Below are 27,788 nucleotides of genomic sequence, written 5' to 3'. Positions count from 1 at the left end.
CATAATTGTATAAAAAGCTATCCAAGTTTCAATTTTGGAAATTTTCCTCGAGAAATCCAGACCAGAGAAATCTTTAAATCACACAAATGAATTCAGCCAAACTGAACTATCAATAGCTGGTAATTTCACTGGCAATCGGAAAACGATTCAATTGTATGCTAAATTGCTACTAAGCTGCAGGAAAACTTGAAATATTTTAAGTTTTGAAAGTAAATGATGTTTATGATAAATGTAACCATTTTTGAAATATTAGGCCACAAAATTTTGAGGTCTCTAAACCACGAAAACTGTTGATAAATTGAAAATTTTCTGATCAACTAATAGTTCAATAAGTTTTATCGGTAAAAATAGTTTTTTTAAAACAAGTTTCTGTCCCGTTAGACTATTAAAAGTCCAGATACCAGAAAAATCAGTCAGCTAAAAAGATCTAGTCCACCAATTGGATGAAAGGCGCTCGCAATTTGACTTTTGAATTTGATTTTACCGAAAACTACTGATCTTAAAAAATTTCAATTTCACACATGGAGTCAGTTTGAATTAAAACCCACAAAGTTCCTACCTTTAAAATTTTTTTGAATATCTTTTCACTTTCAACTGTTTAAATGGATTGTTTTAAAATACAATCATCACAAGAATACATTAAGAGACATGATAATTATTATAAAATGTATTTTATTTCAATGTGAAGGGGCAAATAAAGGAACGGTGTAATGTTAAGTTTGCAAATTTGAAAAATTAAATAAATAAATTATACAATATTGTATGGTTGATTAAAGGATAATAATGTTAGATGATTCAATTATATTACAAGAATAAAAATATATGATAGATGAAAAGAAAATTTGTTAGGCACTATAATTTGAATCACAATTGGGTTCATTTTAACTGCAGCGTAATATGTTGTTGACTTTCATTTGTTGTAAAATAGGATTTTCAAATTAACCGGAAAAAATGCTTATTGCTATTACAATAAAAAAATATTTATAACAAACAATCACATCAATTATCATTTTTTATAACAAAATAATGATAATTTTACAACTTTAACCGTGTAAATGTTAATATTTAGATCGTAGAGAAAAGTTGATTAAAAGATTTTGCATATTGTTAAATCTTAAGCAGGGCTTGGTTGTGCTATAGCTTTTCCTCCTCCTAAAACTCTTTGAAGAAGTGGGTTTGGCAGGTACTCTTCATCGTCATCCTCAGCAGGAGCTACGAGGACCACTTGATCGGAAAAGGAGACACTCTTTTTAGGCGTCGTGTCCTTCCGCCGGTTAGCTATTTCATCCACTTTAATTGGATTAATCTTGTGATTAGAACAATTTAACGATTGACTTTCCGTTACTGTTGACATAACTGTTGAACTAGTTGAAGGAGATGGTGATGGGGCCTGAAGATGACTTGGAGAGTGTGCTATCCGACCGGCGGATGTTATGGGTGCGGGGTTGATTGGGGTTGGACGAATCAATGGGGTGACTTTGGAGTTAATTAATAAAGCTGGTGAACAATTGGTGACTGTTGCTGGAGATGCTGAAAGATTATGGTCGGATAAACTGTTATTACCGTTGACAGTTGGAAGGACTGTGGACGGTGAAGGGGAAGTTGAAAGCCTCTTGAAATCTTTCATTAATGATAAACGTTTAATTGCGGTTTGGTAATCTGGAGGTCTATCTGGGCGACTAGACCCATGAATGTCTGTACTAGCATTATTTGTTGTTGATAATTGAGATAATTTTTGGCTATTATTGTTATTGGAAGATATTTGAGATTGACTTTCTAAATTGTTTCGCATAGTTGATCCCAGTAAAGTTACAACACGAAGCCCTTGTCGTAGTGATGATGGGCTGGTTAATGTATTATTTGGTGAGACCGTTGTTTGAGATGGCTGTGGTGAGGGACTAACGGTTGTCGGTGTTGACGATGAAATGGTTGACTGAGCTGCCTGTGACTGGGAAGACGATGACAAAGAAGATGAGCAAGAAAATTTATCACTATTTGAATTTGCTTTGTACGATACAGATGAAGTGGATGATAATGATGAAGAGTTACGCTGGTTTGTTGTATTGTTATTATTAATTATTGCGCTATTGTTGCAATTGTTATTGTTTGTTGAAGTTGGTCCAGGTTTTAATGATGTAGATGAGGTTAAAGGCAAGGTAGACAATTTTTGGAAGCGGGAAGCTAAATCTTTGACTGAAGGTGAACCCGATGATCTGATAGAAGATGGTTTAATAAGATTTGAGCTAAGAGAATCACTTTTTGTCTTGGAAATGGTTAAAGAAGAAGAATCTACACAATCGTAATCAGATCTTGGTTGTGATGGTGGGTTAACTGAAGATTGAACTGACTCTGGAGGAGCTCTGATTGAAGATGTTTCACTAAATGAAACAATCGAGTCTCGGGAAGAAGCCAGTCTTTCGCTGGTTAAACGCGCCAAAAGAGATTCACTTGACATTTCATTTCGCTTTTCCCTCAATTCTTGGAGGAAGCTTTCAGGTGGCGGAGGAAGATCTTCATTTGGTTCAATTCCCTGAGATGGTGAACCTGGTTTAATCATACAACAGTCAACTTCATCTACAGGCGGTGGCGGAGGAAGTGGCGAAGGTGATTTTAATATTGGCTTGGTAATTGTATTATTTATGCTTTTAATTGTAACATTATTTGCTCCGGTATTGGCCTTTATTGACAAACCTCCGGATGACATTTCCTCTGAGCATTTAGGACGAGGTGGAGTCGGTGGACGGGGTATCAAATGCTTTTGAATTTGATTAACATTGGATGACAATAATTGATTTCCTTGGGTTTCACCTCTATTTTGCTGATGAGCAAGGGTTAGTTTAATTGGATTGTTTGCAGTTATTGGTGATTTTAAGGATGATGATGAAGAGGAAACATCCAATTTAGATGTTTCCAGTAAAGGTGGGTTAACCTTCAATAGGCATGGACGCTGGTAAATGCCCATTCCTTGGTGGAAACCTTTTTTACTAACTTTGGCAACCGTTTTGGGTTGGCTAATGGTTGAATCATCACCAGAAGATTTTTTCACTGCATCAGCTTCAGACGCTCTATCCGAGTCTGGTTTTATGTTTTCTCGTAAATCGGGAAGACTACGATTTTTGCGCTTCATAAAGCTTCCAATTAATAATTTCCTACGTATTTTATGCTTTTTGTTGCTAGAAGATTCAGAGGTGAGATCACCAATACTGGTTTCACTATAGATATCAGTATCTACAGATTTTACCGATGCTGAAGAGGACAACAGCGATTTGGACGGAGGAGTTAATGGAATACCATTTCCTATTCCTGTTGTTGATCCTGAGAAACTTCGTTTCAATGGTTCTCTACTGGTTCCTTTAACCGCTTCCCATTCACTATAATAGTTATCACTTAAATCTGAATCTTTCATTGAATATACAGACAATGTTTTAAGGCTTTCTTTGGGTCTTGGACGTGCTATCCTCATAATTGAACCCATAGATGAAAGGCTACTTTCAGCATCACTCTTTATATCACTCGATTTATCTGATCGTTTAATCATTTGATTAACAGAAATTGATTTTTCCGGTAAAGATGGAGGATTGTTTGATGATTGCCTAGGTTCATCGTTAATTGGTATCGGATTGGTTATAGTTAACTTTTTCTTGCAGCTCTTCTTTGGCAACGTAGCATACAATTGAATCGTTTTCCTATTACCAGTGAAATTACCACCACTATTATTGCTATTAACATTACTAATACTATTGATATTAACATAATTTGAATTGTTAATATTATTAACATTGTTACTATTGACATTATTATTACTAGTGTTGCTGTTGATGATTAAAGATTTTCTCGCATTTTCTTTATTTTCCTTCTTCATCTCTTTAACTGAACCGTCTCTTGAATTTTGTCGACTATGACGACTATGGAGAGAATCACGGCTTCCTTGGCGACTGTGTCCTGAAACCTCACCGATTGACTCCATTTTGGCGCGACGTTTCTCTTCAGCTTCTTTCTCCTTGATTCGCTTATGAAGATTAGCTGATCTCATCACACAAATGCTGTGTTTCATTTTGGCGGAAACAAGCATTTGTGGGTTGCTATATGGAGCTGCCATAGCAAACCTTGCTTTATGTGCCGCTGAATCACTGAGAACTGCTGCTGCAATGAGATCGCCTTCACGCTCCTTTTCAATTGACTTCATCATCAGTACATCAGATTGGCTACAAAGTTGATCACAATCTTGCAAAGCAGATCCATTGGAGGCCATTAAGCCCATTAGCTGAACATCCTCTGGAATTTGGGTTAAACGAGAGTTACCAGTAAAATATCCACTGGACTGTTTGGTTGGTGTTGTTTGACCCATCGATGGATAACTATCACTACTTGATAATGAAAATGAATCATAGCCTTGGTCTATGGTTGAAGCTGATTTCTTGTGCAACCGAGAGTGATCACCAGAAGAGGATGAAGTTGATGATGTAGACGAGGAAGAGGATTGAGATGGTGGAGCTGGTTGAAGGAAGCGACCGCTAGCAGTTGTTTTTGAGCGGACAAATTGGTTAAAGAGGTAAGGATTATCTTCACGAGATGTGATTGATGAAATGGATGAAGCAGACATTCGATCTCCTGAACCATTGGATGAATTGCCCGAGTCTCTTCGTTGAAGGGAACAAGCTTTTGCTGAGAGCAAAAACTTGTCTTCATACGATCTTTTAGGTAAACTAAGCTCAGTTGAATATGAATCTATCGAGCTGACACTATTACGCTGTTGACCTTTATAAGATGAATAAAGAGAGTCAACATCAACCGGTTGTTGGTTTTTAGCCTGCTTCTGCATGGACAATATACTTTCAACAGTTTTTCGTGAAATGTACCCGGAATCGGTGTCACAAGCATCCGAAAAGCAGGTTGATGAAAAGGAAGATCGTGTTAATGGTGAGTCTGGCACATCATCAGAAGCTGAACCATAGTGATTGAGCAAATCGTCCATTGAACCTGGTCTAGTGGCAATGTTGTTACGTTTAGGTGGTAACCTCATGGTTCCATAAATGTTGCCTCCTCCATGAGATCGTTGATAAGAGTGTAAAGATGTGGATGATGAAGCAGTTGTCAATGAAGGTACATTTTGTCGAATGGGTTGATTTGGCAAAGAAAGTAAAGACAAGGGTCGATTGGGTCTAGAGGGGAAATTGGTTGATCCTGAGCCAAGATACGTTGAATAAGATGAAGATAATGGCATGATATTTGGTAACTTGTGAGACATTGGATTGGATCGGTGAAGTAGGTGAGGATGATAACCATTGGATCGATTAACCATTGATTTATTTCCTGGAGGATTGGCAACTCTTATTATCGATTGAGGTGCTGTGGCCGCATTTATGGCATTTCCATGGGGATTAGCATAAAGAAGAAGTAAAGGTTGGAAATGACCTTTGATACATTTATCAACAACCTGATCCCAATGAGGTCCAATCTCACGGACAGCAGCATCATCAAAATATATCCAACAGGAAAGGCTGGTGTGATAAAAAAAGGTTGAATAATGTTTACCATAATAAGTTACAAGTCCAACCAGTTCCAGGATTGATGATGATGCTGATAGTTGTTGTTGTTGTTGTAAAGGTAAACAGCCACCAAGACCGGTTGATACTGAAACTGCCGATCTAGACTTGTTGATTGGCCCAAAGCCATCAAAAACCTATTGAACAGCAATTAAGAAAAGGTCAAAAATAAGGAAGAAATTAAATTACCAGGCTTTAACAATTAAAATTCTTTACAATCTTTAATCAGATGATATCTGATAGCAAAAAAAGAAGATGTTCATCATGAACATCGATTAACAAGAGTCACCAACATAATTGCAAGTTCAGAAAGGATGGAAAAAGAAAACAAAAAATGATCAAAGTTATGCGCCATAAATAAATTTTCACCTCAAGACAAATGCAATTATTACAATAGCTTTTCTTGATAACAGTCTTTCTGCTATTAATATACATTACCAATAAAATAATGTTAGAGCAATAACAAGTCTCAATTAAACTTGTTGATTGCTATTGAATTATTGAGTTGATTTTATATCAATATTATTTACTCTCAAAAGTGTTTCACCCTTCAAATAGCTGACTCAACTGATTGGAAAAATTTGGCTCATTTCTTGCCAATTTATGATACTAATTGGTACAATCAATTGTATCATTTAGACTATTCAAGAGGAACCTAAATAGCAATTTGATGTCGATGATTAAAATCAAGGTTTAGGTTACTCGAAACTGAGTGACTGTTCAACTTGATCCATGGATAAATTAATGAATTGTTTTACTCAAACGGACAAGACAAAGCAAATTGTGGACTCTCAAGATTACCTCAATTCAATATTACCTTTGAACCATTCCAATCAACTTTGTCCTCTATTCACACTCTTCACCCTCAAGCCATAATAATAACTTGACTTTTTACATCAAAACAGGTTCATTAATCAAAAATATTGTAACCACATCAGTTCACCTTTTAACTTTTCATTCTTGGGTCAAGTTATCCATGATATACTCTATTCCAATTGAACTTCAAGATCTTCGATCAGGGCTAATCATTGATTTAATAATAAGATTAATGAGAATGATGATTTGTTAATTGTTTCAATTTACCAGTTTTCCATTTAGATGATGAGGTTAAATTTTTAATCAAATTTATTACAACATTCAATTAGCTTGATAATTTGAAATGAATCAACTCGGCAATATTCAATTAAAATATAAGATTGAAATGCATTTCATTATGATTTAAGATTGTCTAATTTGTATGAAAAATCAAATCAAATGTTATAATATTTTGTTTTGGCTACTCGTTCATTGCTATCAGCAAATGTTTTTCAAGTGAAGAGATGAGATGAATTAATAAATATTGTCAGGTCATACAGGTTGACCTGTCGACCGAAACCTATTGCCGCTGGGAAAAAAATTAACAATTTTCAACACACAATGTGACCAAAAACGCATAAAACAAAATCACCCTCACACCACACTCAACATAAAAAAAGCTTAACTGATTTAAATCATGATTTCACCTTTAAACCATCTTCATCTAACCAATACACCTTCACTTTCATTTTCACCTTACCTTTAAATCTTCCTTCTCTTAACCTTTTTCATGTGATTCTCAATCATTTTTCCCTCCCCAGTTACCTTTACACTGCTAAACAAATTGTCAATCAACAAGTTTAGAGGTAAATCCATTACTTAAATCTTCCCATTCTCAAAGTGTATAAAAAAGCAATAGAAGAGCTCATAAAATGTGAATTTTGTTTTCATTAATCAGTTAACCTTTACACTGTCAATTCAATTCTTGTGCATCCAACAAATCAAACCATCATCATGCGTTTCTTGGTAAGACAATCTTTATAACAATAACTCGATTCTTTCATTAATTTTCATTGTTAATTAAAATCTTTTATCATTTGTTCACAGTTTGCCTTCGCTTGCTTCTTTGCTTCAATCATCTTTGTTCAAAGCTTCCCAATCATCTATGCCCCAACCCTTGGTAAACTTGCCATTCCAGCAGCCATTGCTGGTGGTTACATTGCCACTGGAGTAGTCGGTGGTCTTGCTGGTGCTTTGGCTGTTAAAATACATGAACCTGGACATCATGGTGGACACCATTTCGCCATTCACGATGGATATGATCGTGTTGCTTTTGACCAAGGTGAAGGCTACTAAGTTTGGGTTAACCCTAATAGTGAATTGTGTGACAATACCTCAGCATCAATTTTTTCATTGTTATTTAATTTTCCATTCAATGCCAAACAATCAAAATCTTTTTTCGCCATTGACCATAAAAAGTTCATCTGCACATTTTTCATCATCATCCTAATCTATTTGGTATCAGTTTACCTGTGCTTTACTCAGTTTACTAAATCGCCAGTCAATCATCAAAATCACAAATTTAATTTATATTTCACTCAACCAATTATTGTAATCTTTTCAAGAAAACAATGTCAGTAAATTATTAAATCATAAATCATTTTCAGAATATGAATAAATGAGTATTTTTTTACCAAAAATTGAACATTTATGAATTATGCATTTTTATCAATATTCAAATTAATGATCGTTTGTGGTCAATTCATCATAAAAGTCTGATCTAATATCAACATACTCAGTATCAATAGAACTGTTGAGTTTCATTTTCATGGCAGAAATTTTTCAACCCAAAAAATGATTAATTATTTCAAACAAATTGTAATACATTTTCCTATTTCGCGAGCTTTTGCCTTGAAAATTGGAGCTCAAGCTATCCTTACGAAACCTCGTTTGAGACTTAAATTCAACTCAAATCAGATTAAACAAGAAATCAAATGTTCCAAAATTTTCATAAATATCATGAAAATAGAAGGCTGGGAAAGTAGTTCACCAAGTGATTAAACATTTGGTCTCAAGAAGTTTTTAAAAATGACTTTCAAATTGGCATCAGGAACGTAAACCTTTTTGGCAAATGTCTCAACTAAATGTTATTGATTTGCTTATGGATCGGATTTGATCGACATTTGGGACAATTTTGATATCAACTATTGATTGATTGATTATTGAGTAATAATTAATCAAAGTGGATATTTTTGTTGTTAACTGTTTATAGCAATTGCAAGTGAATTTGATTGTAAACTTTCTCCCAATTGAAAAGAAACAATTGATCTAAAGATATAAATGGGTGCTTCATCATTGACTTAATTTTCAAACACTTTAATTGACTAATTAATTTATTAGTTTAATGTTGATTTTTGCATAATCAAGAGGAAAGTTTTGAAAGAGTGAAAAAAATGAAATGATTACGACTTAATTATAAACACGACAAAAGTTGATGATGCGATTTAAATGAGAAAGTATAAGGAGGAAAGAGACTGAATGGTGAAAAATGATTTGATTAAGAAGACAATTCACTTACGATAATGATGATGAATGGTAATGATGTTAAATGAATCGAGATCAGAATGAAAAATATTTTTGATTGTGATTGATCAAAATTGATGTAAACTCTTTCCAAGTTGACAATTGTATCTGCTATTGAAAATGACTATTACCATTGAATGGCCAGTAAAAATGAGTTAACCACATTTTAATCAACCAAAAAAGTCTACAAATGTTCAACAATTGATTTGCCCTTTCCTTAAGTTATGATCAAGTCCAGTTTTAGTGTCAACTTACAAAAATAATGTTATCAGGTGAGTTTCAATGTTATCAGAGTTTATTTTCAATTCTAACCATTTGCTTTTTATTCACAGTAATTGGTGTCTTCATAATTTTACAAGTGACTATGAAGGTTCAATCAAATTCACCATTTTACAGTGACCAAGCAATAGATGAAAATGGATTATCTTTTAACGACAAACAATGGGTCAATCAAGGTCCACCTAACCCACACCATTTCATTCACCCTTCATCATTACCTTCACCAAGTGAAACCCTCAACGGATCTCCATTTCAACCCTATCAACCAAATTCAGTGTTAAACTCGCCTTATCCAAGTGAACCTTTAATGGATATGAAAAGCTCAATGTTTAATAACCTTCCACCTTCACCTTCACCTCATCCTGCACCACTAGATCCACAGTTGGCGCCTCCAATGAGATCACCACTGACATCATCATTACCTTCACCAGCATCTTTAATTCAAACTCCTATTCAACGGCGACTTTTCAATCCAATCAATAGAATCATTTTAACCTTGTTGGGACCTCGACTGATGAGATACCAGTTAGATATGGTTGTTCAAGCCGTCATGTCTGAAGTGATTCGTAAAATGGTTGGACCTATACTGACAGCGATTGCCGGTCGTTTTGTCGACCCAAACGGTCAACACCCAAGCCCTCAGTTAAACTTTGGACTAGCAAGTGCTTTAACCGCTGCCAATGGAGCAAACCAACAGCAGCAAGTTTCAATTCCTCAGTTAACATTAGTACCAAACCAAATGCCTAACGGACAAATACAATTAATTATAAAGCCTGGCGGTGAAACTCAACACCATCAGCAACAACAACAACAACAACAATTAACCAATCTACAGCAATTAACCCAAGGTTTAATCATTCCAGTGACACCAGCAACACCAACAACTCCAACACCAACAGCTCAACTCTACTCGTAAGTTTCATTTCAATATTTACCAAGACTAATGTTTGATGCAGTTTCTGGTAAGCGTTTGATTTTGATTGAAAAATGAAAACAAATGAATTGATGAATTATTATGGTTTAGTTAATTGGCCAAGCATAAAGTAAAGCTCATCAATAGTCGTTCATTTTTCATCATCATCTTCCCAATTATCCTTTAATTGATCTCATTCTATTGGTTAGTGAAGCTGATCGTATAACGGTGAAACACGTTATCCATTCATATCGAGATCATTAAAGGGATGCCAAAAATTGAACAGAAATCTTGTTATTATTGTTCACATTAATTGTCCAATCAACTGAATAAATTTTTGAACCTTTTCGATTGACAATTTTAATCAGTGTAATTGGTTGAGCGAAATTTAAAATTTTAAAATATCTTTGGAAAAATAATTTTCACTTTTCTTAATTTCTGTTGATTGTAGACCGGCTCAACTTCAAGCAACACTTGATCAACAAATATCTCAACAATTAACAGGAAAACTTCCGGCTCAATTGATTCCTCAAGTAGCTCAACAAATCCAAGCTCAACTTCAGGTAAAAAATCATTGAATCGAATTGATAAATAGTCAATTCATGTCCACTTATCTAATTAAAAACCAATATTATTTTCTTACTGTAGGATAAATTACCAAATATACAGTTACAAGTACAACAACAATTGGCTTCCCAACTCGCAAGTTTACAACAGCAACTCGGAAATCAAGCAACACCATCAACCAATTCACAAGGATTAACATTACAATCATCATTATCACCGCCAGCTTCATCAACAACCACAAATGGCATTCAACAACTCTTGCTTCAATCAATGTCTCCTGGAGTAACGGGTTCATCAACACCTTTGATTCAATCACATGGACAAATGTATGCAGCTCAATCACCTAGATCATCTGGTTTGGACCATTTGACGCCAACAGCCGAAATGAATTATTTACAAAATTCATCGCCCACTAAACCAGTTGACAATATGGTTGGACATTATTTTGTTAAACTGTCACCTCAAGGAGTAAATTCAAATGGCCAGAATCACCAGACAAGCCAACAATATTTACAACCAACTTCTCTATCATCTTTATCTGCCTCTTCACCGACAAATGGTTTTGGTACTGAAGTTGCCAGTAATGGTCAGATAGCGAATCAACAAAATCAACAAATTAAAGTTGTTTTAAATCCCATTGAACTTAGTGATTCTTTGGCTGGTCAAAATGCTGCTTCTATTCATTCGGGTTTAAATCAGCAACAAAATTTTCAAGCAAATTTGAATAAATTACAGCAGCAACAGTCAAATTTTTATTCAAATGGAAATGGCAATCAAGCAATTTCGACTAATTCAGATGAACTCAAATCGGGACATTTATTGAATCGTCTTTACTCTGGTCAAAGCAATTCCATGAATAATGTTGATCCTAATCTAATTTCAATGCAATCAAATGGACTGACGAGCAACACTTCAGATAATTTGAATAATCCAGACATGGGACAGTATAACAATATACGAAATATTATTGAACAAAACTCTTTACTTTCACAAGTTAATCAACCAAATTCAGAGCCTGTTCCCAGTTCTGATGAGGAAATGTCTAATCCACCTGAACTGTCAACTTCCAATTATGAGCCAGTCAACAAGGAGGAAAACACTTTGACAGCTCAAACTCCACAAGCACCGACAGAAACACAGAGTAAACCTGAATCTACACAAGAATCTCGCATTCCAATTACATCGTATTCACATGGATCAGGATATAAATCATCTCAATATCCACCAATTCCTGAAACAAAATATCAAAATATTGCAGTTGATCCTGAACAATTGAACAATCCAAATAACTTCCAATACAACGACCAACCTTATCAAAGTCGCTCTCAATATCAATATTCACAAGACTCTGAGTCAGCTGATAATGAGGAAAACAATCAACCTGAATCTAACAATCAGTTAGAGGCAAACAACCAACCAGATTCAAATACAAACTCTGAACCAGAATCCAATGTGTCCAATGAATCCGTTAATGAAAACACTGAAAACTTGAATGACAATGAACATGGCAACAATGAGGTTAACATCAATGATGATCCAAATAATCAAGATTTACCTGGACATTTGAAGCACATGAGACAATTAAGTCGAGATTCAATAATTTCTAACTTTCAGATGAACCAAGGAAATCGTCAGGCCGAGTCTGGTCTAACTGAGGTTGAGGAAAAGGAAAGAGCGATTCGCTGGAATACTGTTCTTAAAAATTTAGATAGTTATTATGGAAACAAATGAATCTTTTTTTAACATTGTAGCATATTTAAGCATCTTTAACATAATTATTGATATCCATGATATTGAAAGACATCTTTAAACATTCAGAATTGGCAAGATCTAAATTCTGGTTCAAAATCAACCTTTTTGATATCTTTTGTTTCATTTTAAATCCAAACTTACTAATACAAAGCTTTTGAACCATTTGTGACTCATGTAAACAATTAGTGTATTTTGAAATAATCATTTTAATCAAAATAATCTATTTTAAAAATTTAGATAATTAGTAGTTTATGCTTTTTTGAATTTCGCTCACTTTCGGTAAAATGATGATTGGCGGTTCAAGTAAATTTGAATTGAACAACCAATGAAATAGCAAAGCAACAGTCTGGTTACCAGGTTGTTGAATGCAAAATATTAACCACAATTTTAATTAACTGGTAATTTGTATAATTGTATTTAAAATTAACTGTATATGATTAAATTATGTTGGTGATTTGTTATGAAGGAAATTTACATTCTGCTTGATATATATAATTCAAGAAACATTAGACAAGGAAGGTAATGTTTTTTTGCTATTACCCTGAAATTCAACCCTTTTACTAACATCTTTTTTTTGCAGATTTACTGTTTTTTCAAGAATGGTTAATGAAATACTTACGTCTTCCAGGTTAAGTTGTGTCTCAATGATAGAGAAAATTTGTGTAATTTGATTTAATGATGGCCTTTCAGAGTCCCAAACCAAACCAACGGAAACAATGTCTGGCTGGTTAACTAATGTTTTCCTTATCTGTATTTTGGAACCACAGCCACTTGGACAGTCACGGATATTTCCATAAGCTTCACCTGATCTCAATAATGATCCAAAAGTTGAGAGTCGAGGGTTGACTGGTGGACAAGTGGCCAGTTTTTTGGCTTGCACACACAAGGCAGGACTTGAAACATAGTTCACCAACTGGGTAAATGGATGAGGTTCACTGGTGTATCCACAAGATGAACAACTCACTTGTTCAACCAGATTCATGGCAAACTTTTCATGAGATATACAGTGAGGTGCCCGACATCCATCTTCTGGTTCATCGTGAGCAATGTGATCATGAATACGAAGTAATATATTTTCAAAGCATTCAGCTGCATCATCCATAAAGCCTAACTGGAAACGTCTTTGGTCAGAAAATGTCTCAGCCAGTGCTTTACGAAGGGAATCTGGAGGAAGAGCTGATTCTTGACTGTATTGAAATTGAGTAAACAACTCTTTCAAGGCACAAAATATGCAAGATTCTGAGCCCATGCAAGCATGTCCTGATAATTCTCGAAAACTACGTCGAAATATATCCAAATGCCAGAGAACCTAAGGATAAAGAAACGGTCAAAAAAATAAGAAATGAGTTGGTGTTCATTTAAATTTGATAATTAGTGGAGGTCATTGGACTTGGATGTTGGTTGTTAATTGTCTTTGTAAATTATTTTACTTTTTTCTTCTCCTAATCTCATAATTATAAAAAGACCAAGGAAAACAATTTAACTGATGCTAATTTACAAGCCTTTAAACAAACGGCAGAAGTTAATTTCAACAGTCAAATAGGATTGTCTGTTGAATAAATTATCGTCTGGAGTCAAATCACGTGTAACTACGTGTGTGCGTGTTTAAAAGTCTCTGTTAATTAGAATGAGTCATTTTTTCCAAGATAATATGTTGGTGTCTTTGTGATTTGTAACCAGAGAGGAAAGGTGAAAGTAATCAGTTTTTTTCTGTTATCATTTCAACTAATTTATTTTTCCCACTTATTTTTCTTTAGACATACTGTGGAGGCTGAAGGTTAAAATTTACATTTGGTCCGAGATTCATTTGACTGAAGATGGTTATCATTTGAAACTTTTAGGACTTGTTTGGAAAAAGATGAAGAAGATGAGATAAATCTAAGAGACAGATCAACATGCAGAGAGACATTGAAAGGAGATTGGCACGAGTCTCATGGGTCTTGAATGAGGCCTGAGGGTTAAAGATATCTGGTTTGTGGCTGTTAATAGCCAAGTTATACCTTGAAAAACCAGACTTGTTTCTTGGTAAGCTTAGGAAACAAGAGAGCAATGAAACGGTGATAGCAGAAAATTCAATAAATATAAAATGATAATGGTGATCAAGTCTTTTTATTTACTGCACCAATCAATAGGAAGAAACTCTTTCGATTAAATTGTGATTGAAACTGGAAAAATGATTTATGATTTATTGAAAAGAAAAGGCGAAGAGATAAAGGTGAAGCCAATAATACTAATAAGTGATGAAGATAAAATTGGAAACTCGCTTCGTTAAATCAAATAAACGTTTACTTGAAAAGAGGTTGAAGACATCGAGATAACGCTGCAAATAATAATGACGGAAACCTCAACTACAATCAACAACAACAATAATAGTAACGACAAAATTCAAAGAGTAAAGTGATGCTAATCATCATTAACAACAACAACAATAAAAGCAAAAGCAAATGGAAAGCCTCTTTTGACGATCAACAAAAGACGAAGAAGAAGCAGACGAAATTTAAGAAAACCTTCGAAAATCAAAGGCCCAGACCTGACCTTTGACCAATGAAATAAGGGCAAGAAGAGAGAAAAGAAAAACAGAGTAAAAGAAAGAGACAAAAAAGAGACTGAAATCAGTCTTCGATCAACAGGTAAAAGGTAAGAGATGCTAAGTCACCCTTGGAGAAGGTGAAAGCCTTTTACAAAGGAAACCCAACGATTTTGACCTGGACTACGGCCATCTTTAAACCTTCATAAATCAATTGGTTTCTAAAGACTCTCTTCTCTCTTCTCTCTACTTGTTCATCTTACTCTCTTCATCCTCCTTCTCTTCCAACCTTAGGTTTCTTCTCTTACCTTCTCTCTCTTCTTACCTGGCAACTGTAACCAACAAAAAAGTCTTTAAACCTAAGGCAACCTGAAAGCGGGCAAATGGTCTTACAATGCGCGCGGGAAAACAGGTTTTGTAATGTTCAGTTTAACTTTTTGAATTTGATCATTTTCCCTGCTTTTTTTCTTCTCTTTCCTTTTCTCTCTTTCACTGTTTTCTCTGTTTTTCTTCTCTATCATCATCATCCTCTTCTCTCTCTCTCTCTGCTCCACTGTTATCTGAAGTCCAAGGTCGGGTAGGTGAAAGGTACATAGGAGCGGAGAGCCAAGGTAAGAAGAGAAAGAATAAGAAATGGAAGAATAACCTTGCTTTCTAACCATTTTTTTGCAACTTGTTTGCTGTTGAAAAATATCCTCTTACTTTGCACTCTTTTTACCTTCTTCATCTTCATCTTGATCCCTCTTCATCTCTTAACTTCTCTTCATCTTTATCTTTTCTTCTCCCCTCAATAGTTTAATTTTTAGTAAAAGTTGATATTTCGTTGACACGCCTAAAAGCAAGGTTACCTGGCAGATATAAACATTTATACATTTTGTATACAAATGTATTAAATAATATCATCTTTAACGATGATAATGATAATAACAAGAAGAATTGGATGAAAGAGCAACGATGAAGAGATGAGAAAAGAGTGGAGAATGGATAATGATATTAAAAAAAACGAATAGATTCATTGAAATATTCAAGTTTATTAAGATGAAGGTGGATGAATGGATGAACCAAGAAAAGGTTTTAATAGCTTAATCGTCTACAAACACTCAAAGTATGATAATAATTTTACCTTTTTTTATTAATAACCTTTCTTTACTTTTGCTAACAGAATCATCAACAATCGCAAATCCATCAACGGAAAGATAATCATTAAACTCTTCTAAACTTCATTTCAACTCATTTTCATCAGTCAACAACAGTTTGAAATGTTAATGATTCAAGATTCACCATTAACATTACCATTAACTGTAGACGTAAAGATAAACATTTAAAGTAGCAAAAGATGAACGCGCCAAAGTAAAAATGTTAACAAGTGATCAGAAGCTAAACAAAACAGGGAAAAAAGTGTCTGGTTGAAATGGCGAAATTTGAAATTTCCAGATAACAGGTAGAATCTGGTTTCATTGTTATTTTATTAATGGAGCAAGGAAAGCATCTCAACCTCTATGACCTGGTCTGTTTGAAGGATAACCTTTTTGATACAAAAAATAGTTAACCTTTTTATATACATAAATACATAATGGAATCAACCTGAAAATCAAGTTACACTGTGGTCTCCCTCATCCATCTACAAAGTCTTGGTATTTTATTCATCTAATAATAACCAGAGATCAAGAATGAGACTCAAGACTTGAGGGTATCAAAAGAAGATGAAAGATGAACATTCAATGGAAAATCAAAAGATGATCAAATTTTTGAATATAAGGGAAGGGCGGTCGTTGAGTGTTTAACATAATTGTCTAACCCTGAAGGATGATTGAAATAGATTGCCTGGTTATTTAATTCAGGAATTACTATCATCTTGAGTTATCTCTTTCAATCTACAGGTTGAGCGACATTCATGTTCACCATGTAATGAAGTGAAACAATTTGTTGTTTACCAATTTTAACCAGAGGCTAAACACAATCTATTAAATCAAGATGTATCTCAACATCTATTATCATCATCTATTAATACACTAACAAAATGAACAAAACATGATATCATTGTCATGGTTGTTGTTTCAATATGTTGGCTCAATTTCACATTGAATCAAATTGATTGTTCCAATATGTTAACGATTGTTGCTACCAAAAAAAAATACATTAACATATAACAATAATAATGCCTTTGAATAACATTATTCAAGTTTCCAGTTGACATTGATATCAACCTGTAATCATTGCAAGAAGGACAATCTATTAAGCTAAAAGGCCAACTTTGATTGCAACTCATGACAATTGTTTAATTGTAACAATTAAGATATAAAACAAATCTAGAATATTATTTTGCTCATTAAAAAGGATTTACCAAGAAAATAAAAGACAAAAGATTGTAATTATGGATGAACACAAGAAATCTTTTAATTTGAAACAAAAAATTAATGATTTAAATTAGTTTGTGTCGTGCAAATTACGGTTAACCTTTTTTGACTTGCAACCAACGTTTTAGATGAAAATGATGTCCATGAAACGGAAGTAAATTGATAATTAACCTTTTTTTAACTTTAAAAATTCGCATTTCAAAATTGAGTTAAATGTTGCAAGTTAAACAGGTACAGATGTTGGTGAAAGAAACAGTGAATCAATTGGAATGGAGCAGCAAATTTTGGACCAACAAGTGATGGTAACAAATGAAGGATAGTTCACAGTATGAAAAACATCATGTTAGTGGTAAGCAGAAAGCAAAACAAGATAACAAACAAGAAGACAAGAAGCATTTCTCATAAGAAGAGCAAATCTTTAAGTAAAATCCCGGTAAGTAAACTCATTTGTTGAGCCAAGTAAACCTGGCAATGGGCAAGGTGAAGATTACCAGGGAATCGCATCAACATGGATCAGGTCAATAGTCATAAACTGACAAAGGGAAGATGGGACAACATGATAAACAGGAATCTTTTTGCTCTTAAAGTGCATCTCATTTGTAATCCTGGTTATTGGCCGAGCAAAGATTAACCAAATCATTGGCAATCAAACCTCTTATACCAGATTAACAAATTGCAAGTTAGAGAAGTTAGTGGAAAAAAGATTCCACCAACTGAACTTTACTAATCTGGTTTCATGGTGAGAATCGGCAGATTAAAAAAATGGCCATTTCTTCTTGCAACCTTTCATTGTAAAGGTAAATCATTTCACAAAGAGATTTACATTTTTTTGCGAAAAATGTAATTCATCAAAGACACGCCTGATTCTGGTGTTTAGATGCAATGATGATGATTGAAACAAACAAGCTTCAAGATGCGTTGGATTGTGAGGCCTGATCATCATTATCATGATTAACATCGTCAACACTCCAACGCAAATTAACAATTTGAAAATGTCTTTTAATCAAAGCTTCTGTAAGTAAATCTGGTTGCAATCATTTGCCTTTTTTTGTTGCTTTCAATTTAGCAACAGTTTTGCGTTTCATTTTTCACATCAACAGGCAAAAACGCCTTTGACTGTCATTTGTTGTTTGGGTAAACCAATCAAGTTGATAAAACCATGTAATTAATCTGGTTGTGATTAAAATAATGGTTTTAATTGTAATGATGGTGAGGGTTTATGAGGATGATTATCGTTATAATGATGATTCTACTTTCACTTGTTTTCCGGTTTTCCAATCCTTACAGCCTATTATTACAACCATGATTAACTTTTGAATATAAAGATAACATCACAATTATGGTAAATTATTTTCAGGTAACTCAAGAGTTGATCAAAGTAGACAATTAGTTTAATGATGAGTCTTGATTTAATCAGTGAAAACTGAAAAAAAACTAACCAAAACAGATTGAGAAGAAAGTTTCAAGATTCACTGATTAGCCAAAGTTAAATTCAAGTTAAATTGTTAACCAAGAGAAACTGCAATTTTAGTTATGAAACGGAAACTCTTGTAATAATTTAAATTGCTTTTTACACTCACAGAACTGAAACTAATTTATTAATCAAGCAAACTGTTAATCAGTTAATTAGACTTTGAACATAGAAAGTTGGATTCTTTCAATAACATTGATCATAATAATTGCAAATGAAGATTGGAAAAATTCATTTCCAAACATTTCACCTTTAATGGCCAAACGGACGTTCAACAAATTACTAATCATAATTAACAATTTAAATGATTGCCAATGAAAGGTTTTGAAACATTTTTCATGATTTCTTTCATCAACTGATTCAATGATTGACAAGAATAAATTATCAACTTGTAAAGACAGTGAATCTGGTTATGATTGATGTGAAAGTTTGGACAACAATTGAACAGGTTAAAGCAATTAAAGTTGACAAGATGACAACAAATCAACTTTGAAACTTTGTTAACCTGATTGACCTTAATTAAAATTTTGATTAATACCTTTTACTTTCAACTTTCACTTGAACACTGTCAACAGACACAATTTCCCATCCCATTACAAGAAGTGAAAAAAAAGTGAAAACAAGAGCGTAAAAGATGATGATGTAAAGAAAGAAAAGCAAATTTGTGAGAAAATGGTGAAGATGATGAAGATGATGAAGATGAAAAAGTAACACATCATTTTTAACTATCTATTCATTTGAAAGAAACATAATTCAATTGATGTCCACCAACAACATCGTCAATAAACACAAAAAGGAAACCAATGGTCAAAGTTTCACAGACTTTTTCTGAGCTTCTGTTTTTTGCCTTCAAAGTTAACAAAAAAAACAAATCTCTTTGGTTCTCATCACAGAGGCAATCAAAGAGTCCCCCTGTTAATGATGATAATGAATGGATAATGTTAGTGTCCCAATCTGAGCTCAACAAGCAACGAAAAACGGTGAGAAATTCCCGCAACGAAAAGGCCTTACAATTGCATCTTTTCATCTTTTTTTATATCTTCAAGTTTCTAGGTTTAATCAATGAGATTCAACATTTTCACATAATCACAATTTATACAAAACTGTTTGACAAAATGTTGCCAGAAAATATATTTTCATCATTTCAACCTTTTTCTTGATTTATTGATATTGTTATCATTAACATTGTTATTTATTAGACTTTTCATGATAAACAAAACGTCCATCAATAAAGCATTTGATCAACTTATGAAAACATGCAAAACCACAATTTGTAAACAACCGCCCAAACTAATGAGTTGATTAGGTTATATGGTTGATTTAATGATGATTATTATTTCTTAATTAGTGGGTAACTTTTCATTTTCTGGTTCAATTATAAAGGTAAAAAAACAAAGAATCGATGAAAACTGTTATCAACAGATAAATGATTGAATATTTCGTGTTGACAATGGTGTTGCTGTTAAAGGATAAAATCATGTTTATATAATTTTGCAGGTTGATTAATTGTTGGTTAGCAAATTGTTTATTCAAATGGGCGATTCGCAAAAGTAGACTGATCAAGGTTAAGTATAATGTTATTGATAAATCAATTGTTTATCATTGAAAAGTATTGAACGTGAATGGTCAAACAGGTTGTATAACTTGATCATTTTGATACAATTAACCCAATTTTTTTGGGTTTCCTTTTGTTTCGCTTTCATTTTAACCATTTAGCCACTCAAATAGCAAGGACATTGGACCTTGTATGGTCAATTATCAGGTTATCAAATCAATGATTTAGATTAAAGAGATTGATTGACTGTACAAGGAAATTGTTGACAAGTAAACTTGAAATTATCGACGAAAGATAACAATTAACAATCCAATTGATTTATAAAGATCATAATTCGGTCAATAGTCGAATGTCAAGTTGATAAGTCGACTCTAATCAGGGTTAATAAGTAATTCAAAGCTCGTGTATTTGCTTGTTTAACATCAACAATTTAATGTCAATTAAGTCAATCAAATTGTTGAATCCGTAGAGAGATGATTATTTTTGAAAGATCCAGAGGCTCACAAATAACCCAAAACTGGTTAAAGGTTTTCAATAACATTTAGCTGATCATTTGGTGATGATGGTTAACATGATGATGGTAATAATGATGATAATAATGATACTGGTTAAGACAAGTTAGTTGGAGCGAGAATCAAGTAATACCAATAAGAATAATGATTATGAAAATTGTTATATTGTTGTTACATTTTCCGTTCCGTGTGTGTGTGTTTCAGTTTAAAAATGCTGGATTCAGATATTTCTTTGATTATATAATGAGACGAGAAACATGATTACAAGTTATGAATCAAAGGTAGTAATAGTATTAATGATAATCTAAATTTGATTTTGTTTGTTGGTTCCTTTTATTTTTACTCGACTTTTACCTTTTGCGCAAAGTAATGAACACATTCATTTATTAAGGGGAACAAAATAACCAATCATTATCATCATTTAGATAACCTGATTCCTAATCAAACAACATTAAGAAATCATTAATACATATTGGCCATTAATAGTTGAGTTAAAAATTCATGTAAAAATGAAATAATCATGAACAAAGAAGAGAAAATTGTTGTTTGAAAGAAAAGTTGAAAATATTTGAAAATGCTTCAAATATAATAATACAAATGATAACAACGCTTTTTTGATAAACATTTATCCGATTATCATTTTGAAACTGATTTTAGATATAAACAGGTCATCATGAGGATGAACAAAGGTAATATCAATTGAATCATTTAATAGTTTTCAACAAGTTTTTGGTAAAGGAAAAGATTTGAGATTTGTTTTGAGCCTAAATTGGTCAAGAGTTTGGTTGGCAATCAACTAAAGGTTAAATGGTTAAGATTGTCACTTTGACTTGTTTAACAATAATGATTGAAATGTTAATCAAATCTGGATGTAAAACAATGGATCGTGGTTCACAGGTTTGTTGTTTAATCGGTTGAAAAACACTTTTCATTTGTTTTCTCGTGAGTTCACTGTTGATGGGTTCAGCTACTTTTAGATGATCAACATGATGAGCATGGTGATGTTAAAGGTAGCCATTCATCTGATAATCAGAGTAACATTGAGTGAAGTCTGGAAAGTTTGAAAATAACATCATTTTAATTCATCTTGACGAGCCTAACAACCAGCAACAACAATCATCGTCAGAATCGCAAAATCTTGACTCTCATTACATAGTCTCACCTATTATTTTGCTCAATCTTTACATTCATTAAATCAGCTGATGATTGTGATAAGAGCAAGGCGTGTGTTAATCAGGTTCAGGTAAAATTAAGGAAAATGAGGTTTATTTTCTTCTTTTTCTTGAACCAAACAATTTTGTAAAGTAAAGATGAGGATGGAGGAGATGACGAAGAGCAAGATAAAGATAACAGATTCCAGAGATTTCAGTTCATGGTTATTATGATAATTACTAGTTAAAGATTCATATTGTTACTTAAACCATTCATGAGTATCCAGTCATAAAACCACTAATACCACTAATGGCATAATGCATAAGGATATTGTTCAGGGCGTTTAAACGGATACAATGAATTTATGAGCAAAATTTAACAAATTAGAATCACAATTGATTCTCATTTTAACTTTAATTTTTAAAAATTAAGAAAATATTAAGAAAAATTAACCCAAAAGCTTTGAATAATCAAGTTGTAAGATTTTACAATTTCTGGCTTTTTATAAATTTTTTATACTCTTTTAGATTCTGATTGCTTGTTATAAAGTCACTTTCATTTTTTGGGTTCAAGTGTTGAGGGTTTGATGTAAAACAATAAAGGTTATTTTTGCGCGAAAAAAACACTTTCATGTTGACAACGTGTTTACCAATTTTAAAATGATTAGTAAAAGTACCCTTTCGTTGTCAGACCAGAACACTTTCATTACTAGCCTACCTTTTTTAGTTACAATTGTATCTGTTTCAAAGTCAGTCAACTATTGATAATTAAAGGTTCATTATGAATCTCTCATGAAATTTTATGCTCAATGAATATGGAAAAGTGTCAAAACTCATCTTCTTTTGGTTGAATACAACATTTAAAACCACATTTCTCAAATGCACCAACAAGTCTTACCGACGTGAGGAAAAGGTAACGGAAAAAATTAGCGCATCTTAACCTGTTAAAGGTGCAACATTTAAATTACATTAAACAGTAAATAGACTTTAAATGATCAAACAATCAACACTTAAACAGTTAAATGATGGTTAATAATAAAAGTTTAATCGCTCATTGACATTAATCAAAATTGGATTGAAAAACCACTTTTCATTAATAGTTGATAGCGGGAAACAATTTAATCAATATGAAAATGACTCGACTGACCATAAAGGAATGAATCCTTTTAAGGAGCAAAAGCTGATCGACCGGACGTTGGTCGAGACTGAATATTGAAAACATGAAAATAGTATTACCTTTAAAAATCCCAATAAAACCTGTAAATAGACTGAAAAGGTAAAAAGAAAGTTGAAAGTAAATTGTTATACAGAGCGTGGTTATTGTCCAAGTAAACATCTTATCGAGCAGATGGCTATTTATGGTTTAAGACGAAGCACGTTGAATACGAGCTCAGGTTGAAGTAAATCAACTGCAGTACAAAATGTATCGCAACAACTCGTACACTGACCAACCTTCATTAGCAAACCAAAAGATGCAGCTTTAAGATTTACATCTGCTCTTTGAGTTTCAAGAGTCTACTTGTGTCCAGCAAAGTGTTGACTGGTGTCATTTGTTGATCGATATCAAGTCAGTAAGATGAATTACTTTGAAATTCAAATTACATATGAAATAATTCATTGTAAACGTATTTAGACTTGAACATCTAAATGAATAAAAATGACTTTTTTTGTACAAAACAATGTTTTTCAATTTTGTTATCACATGAAACTGTGCATTGATTAAAGACTAAAGCAGCTGTTTAAACGGCAAAATTGTATAAAGTCTCTGATGTTGACTAACTGAACAATGTGACAACAATGGATGATAAAACAAAATAAATTCACGGATTGTTGTTGCATTGAAAAGATTGCTGTTTTAATGAAAAAAGTAACAAACCACAACAAAATATAATTTCATTTCAATTATTAATAAACTATATTTTAATTACATAATTAGGCTCTTTAGAGCAACATTGACGGTTATAACTACATTTTTTTGACAATCATTCACAGACAGGAACCGCTTTGTTAATGTTTTGTTTTCATTATCAACAAAAAATGAATCAAATTTATTCATAACTTTTTCATTGTTAACATCGCTTTTCGTGGTTAATTGAGTCTTTTACATAGGAAATACATTCTAATAAGCTATTACTAATAACAGTAACGATAAAAGCCAAAAGTGAAACGACGCTAATCATTGCTATAATCATTACCGTCCTCATCAACAGCAACAATAACAGTAAGAGCCAATGAAAAACATCTTTAGATGATCAACAAAAGACGAAGAAGAAGCAGACGAAATCTAAGAAAACCTTCGTAAATCAAAGGCCCAGACCTGACCTCTGACCGATGAAATAAGGGTAAGAGAGAGAGAAGAGAAAAATGGGGCAAAAGAAGGAGACAAAAAAGAGACTGAAATGAGTCTTCGATCAACAGGTAAAAGGTAAGAGATGCTAAGTCACCCTTGGAGAAGGTGAAAGCCTTTTACAAAGGAAACCCAACGATTTTGACCTGGACTACGGCCATCTTTAAACCTTCATAAATCAATTGGTTTCTAAAAGACTCTCTTCTCTCTTCTTCTCTCTACTTGTTCATCTTACTCTCTTCATCCTCCTTCTCTTCCAACCTTAGGTTTCTTCTACCTTCTCTTACCTTCTCTCTCTTCTTACCTGGCAACTGTAACCAACAAAAAAGTCTTTAAACCTAAGGCAACCTGAAAGCGGGCAAATGGTCTTACAATGCGCGCGGGAAAACAGGTTTTGTAATGTTCAGTTTAACTTTTTGAATTTGATCATTTTCCCTGCTTTTTTTCTTCTCTTTCCTTTTCTCTCTTTCTTTTAACTGTAAGGCTAGAAGAGAGTCAGAAGTGGACAGAAGGGAAGAGAGAAGAAGAGAAATAAGAAAAGGTAAAATGAGCTAACCTTGCTTTCTAACCATTTTTTTGCAACTTGTTTGCTGTTGAAAAGTCTCCTCTTACTTTACACTCTTCTTACCTTTTGCCATCATTTTCATCTTGATCCTTCTTCATCTTATACTTCAATCTTTTTAAACTCAATCTCTTAACTCTCTTCATCTTCATCTTTGCGCTCCTTCTCAATAGCGTCTAATTTGAAAAAAAGTTGATATTTCGTTGACACGCCTAAAGCCAAGGTTACCTAAGGTATACTCAGTTGTATATATGTAAAGTAGATATAATAGTAACATCTCAGGAGATGATCATGATAATGAGAAGAAGATGAATTACAAGAAACAATGATGAAGGGATGAGAAAAGAGTAAAGAATGGATAATGATACTGGAATATAAAAAAGTCAATTGAATCCATTGAAATATTCAAGGTGGATCAATAAATGATTCAAAGGTTTATGTTGTTTAAACACAATTGTTCAAATGAATTAATTGCTGTAAGCAATTAACTGTTAACCAAAGGTAGTGACCATTGAAAAAGACTAAATTAGAAGCTACAATTGAACATGGCTTGAAACGATTTGAGTCACCATTAAGTTACAATCCAACAATGCAACGTTGTTTACACCTTTTTTTAATCTTAAATTGTAAGCATTAACAGTTTCGATGTAAACACACGTGGAATCAAAATTATAATCACGAAAACAGAAGACAATCCAACTGAAGGACTAATTATGATTATCATTGCTGAAGTTGACAATGAAATTGTTGATCATTTTGTAGGTAATCTTAACAACTAAGGTAAAAAATCAAGAATATTGTTTTACTCATTAAAAGGACTTGAAGACAAAAGATTATAATTACAGGTAAACATTGAGCATATTTAATTTCAATATTGAAATTTTAGTGCAATTATTGTCGCCTCAGTTACGGTAACCCTGAATCTTTGATTGCTATTGTTGATGATAATTTTCAATTGATAGCTAAATATTAAACTATCACTTATTAACTCAGTTACTTGATTGTTTTGGTCTCGAGAAAATCATTTGATAGTAATTTATGAATGGGAAAATGACTTCAAATATTGAACTTTATTATCAAACATGCTTCAAATTGAATCGAGAAAAGTCAACTTTTAAATTTAAATTGATCAGAACTTATTTGACTCTAGACTAGATGTTTAGAGTTTTGATGTTTTCCGTAATTCAAACTAAAGTAATATAACTCATGTTTGGATTATAAATTTACTATTGACAATATAATTTATCATATCTTTATAATTACTGTTACAAACCAAACATCCAACGTCAATGTATGAAACTATTAAACATGAAAAAGTTTGTATTGGTGGAGAGCAAGTCAATACAAGCTACAAATAAAACTGTTAGTAGGTTAAGTTGTGGACTTACTTGAATAGCGCTGTTGAGGAAACAATTGTTTTGACCTGGCATATTAAGTAATCCTTTTGCAGTTGCCATAGTCGGCTTCAATATTTACACGGTTTATCAACGAACTGAGTAAATGATGGACGAAAGGAGTAGGTCAACTTAATTATGTGCCTACTAGATACACTCATGTGTTAACATGTTAAGTCGACACATTAACAGATAACAAGAGAGAAACATGAAAGAAGCAAATGAATCCAAGCAAAATGGCGTTTATTGTAATTAATAACTTGAAGTAACTTTAATTTTGATAACTTTATTGTCCTGTTTATTGGATAACAATATTAAATCCCATTGATTAGGTAAGGCAAAACGGATCACAATAAACAATGTTTAACATAAAACATGAAGACTCAACACATTTACATTAACTTGGTTTGCTTTGAAAACACAACTAAAGTTACTTCAACTGTTGATCAACATTGTACAAACCAAAAGTGGTTATTCAGCGCATAAAACAACGCATGGAACTCCCGATACTCCATCTGACGTTCATCTAAATAACTACAACGAGTAAACTTGTGTTATGTAAAAGCCTTTACTGTTAAGGTTTTACAACAAAGCTGTCAAGAAAGTTTGACCTCAAAAATTCGGGCTCTGTTATTTCAAGAATGTTGATACTTACAATAAACCTTTTTTCACCCTCTATCATATTTATCAAGAGCTATAATATTTTTAATATGTGATCTAACAATGCACAGTGTTTTGTATTACATTTGAAATTTCAACTTTGAATGCGATTTTATCGAAAAGCCGAAAACCGAAAGTAAAAAAATTTTAATAGCCTGAATAGACTTTTTAACTCATTTTGTTGATCTATCATTATTTTGATTATCAACCAGAAAATGGACTTATTTTTGGGAAATAAAATCATTTGTTTCTGTACAACAGATTAGTTCGATTTTTCAGTTAAATCGACCGATTTCTGTGACCGACAGAGTTAAAGAGCTAAAACTTATTATCCGTCGATAAAAATTGTTGGTAAATATCACTTTTTCAATTTATCAACAGTTCTCTTGATTTTAAAAAATTTTCACTCAATATTTCGATAGCGCTTTCAATCATCATTCTTCGGCCAATCATTAGATTTTATCATGGACTAAGGTATGACTGGTAAAGAATGACATCAATCAATTTAGTCCAGGGTTGATTCGTCATTGGTCCCTTCCCAGGCTTTCATACTGAAATTTTTTTAATTATTGACGATAGATGTAGGAAATTTCGCATTTTGAGGTCAGCTCTCTTTGAGAACTATTCCAGCCTTCGGCGAATTGTTAAAACGGGCGAATTTGCGCTTTGTCATTTTGGTCGGTTTTCGGCAAAAAATCCCATGATTTGTTATATTTTATTTATTGAATTTACGGTATTTATATTTGATTTAAGGCTCGGATAACATTTGATACTCCAGAATTGATGAATCTTGATGAAATTTATCAAAAGAATGTCA

General features: G+C 33.0%; 2 protein-coding genes and 1 long non-coding RNA gene across 9 annotated transcripts; 2 read left to right on the top strand and 1 right to left on the bottom strand.

The window, feature by feature from the left end:
• Nucleotides 1-655: 655 nt before the first annotated feature.
• ec (ubiquitin specific peptidase echinus) lies at nt 656-26,757 on the bottom strand. The gene is made up of 3 exons (XM_015940060.3): nt 26,306-26,757; nt 13,055-13,744; nt 656-5,683 (listed from the first exon to the last, which is right to left on the bottom strand). Exons 1-3 carry the CDS (start codon nt 26,372-26,374, stop codon nt 1,115-1,117), a joined length of 5,328 nt encoding a protein of 1,775 aa, XP_015795546.2. The 5' UTR covers nt 26,375-26,757; the 3' UTR covers nt 656-1,114.
• Nucleotides 7,287-8,041, top strand: LOC149094003 (uncharacterized). Its single transcript, XR_016199325.1, has 2 exons — nt 7,287-7,367; nt 7,449-8,041. It is a non-coding gene; the product is annotated as an uncharacterized LOC149094003 (long non-coding RNA).
• Nucleotides 8,944-17,334, top strand: LOC107364584 (uncharacterized). 7 transcript variants are annotated; one of them, XM_089268445.1, is made up of 8 exons: nt 8,944-9,196; nt 9,257-10,115; nt 10,568-10,679; nt 10,765-12,954; nt 13,016-14,124; nt 14,193-15,072; nt 15,257-15,374; nt 16,125-17,334. In XM_089268445.1, the coding sequence occupies exons 1-4, from the start codon at nt 9,187-9,189 to the stop codon at nt 12,412-12,414; spliced, it is 2,631 nt and encodes an 876-aa protein (XP_089124571.1). In that variant the 5' UTR covers nt 8,944-9,186; the 3' UTR covers nt 12,415-12,954; nt 13,016-14,124; nt 14,193-15,072; nt 15,257-15,374; nt 16,125-17,334. The 7 variants fall into 7 exon arrangements, with proteins under 7 accessions (XP_089124571.1, XP_089124570.1, XP_089124569.1 ...); XM_089268444.1 differs by having other exon boundaries at nt 15,257-15,379; XM_089268443.1 differs by having other exon boundaries at nt 15,257-15,573.
• Nucleotides 26,758-27,788: the final 1,031 nt, after the last annotated feature.

The sequence above is a fragment of the Tetranychus urticae genome, chromosome 2 (genome assembly GCF_039701765.1).
Source record: "Tetranychus urticae isolate SD_2017Ah chromosome 2, NJAU_TeUrti_SD_1.0, whole genome shotgun sequence".
NCBI lineage: Eukaryota > Metazoa > Arthropoda > Arachnida > Trombidiformes > Tetranychidae > Tetranychus > Tetranychus urticae.
This window is presented reverse-complemented; position numbering and strand designations above follow the sequence as displayed.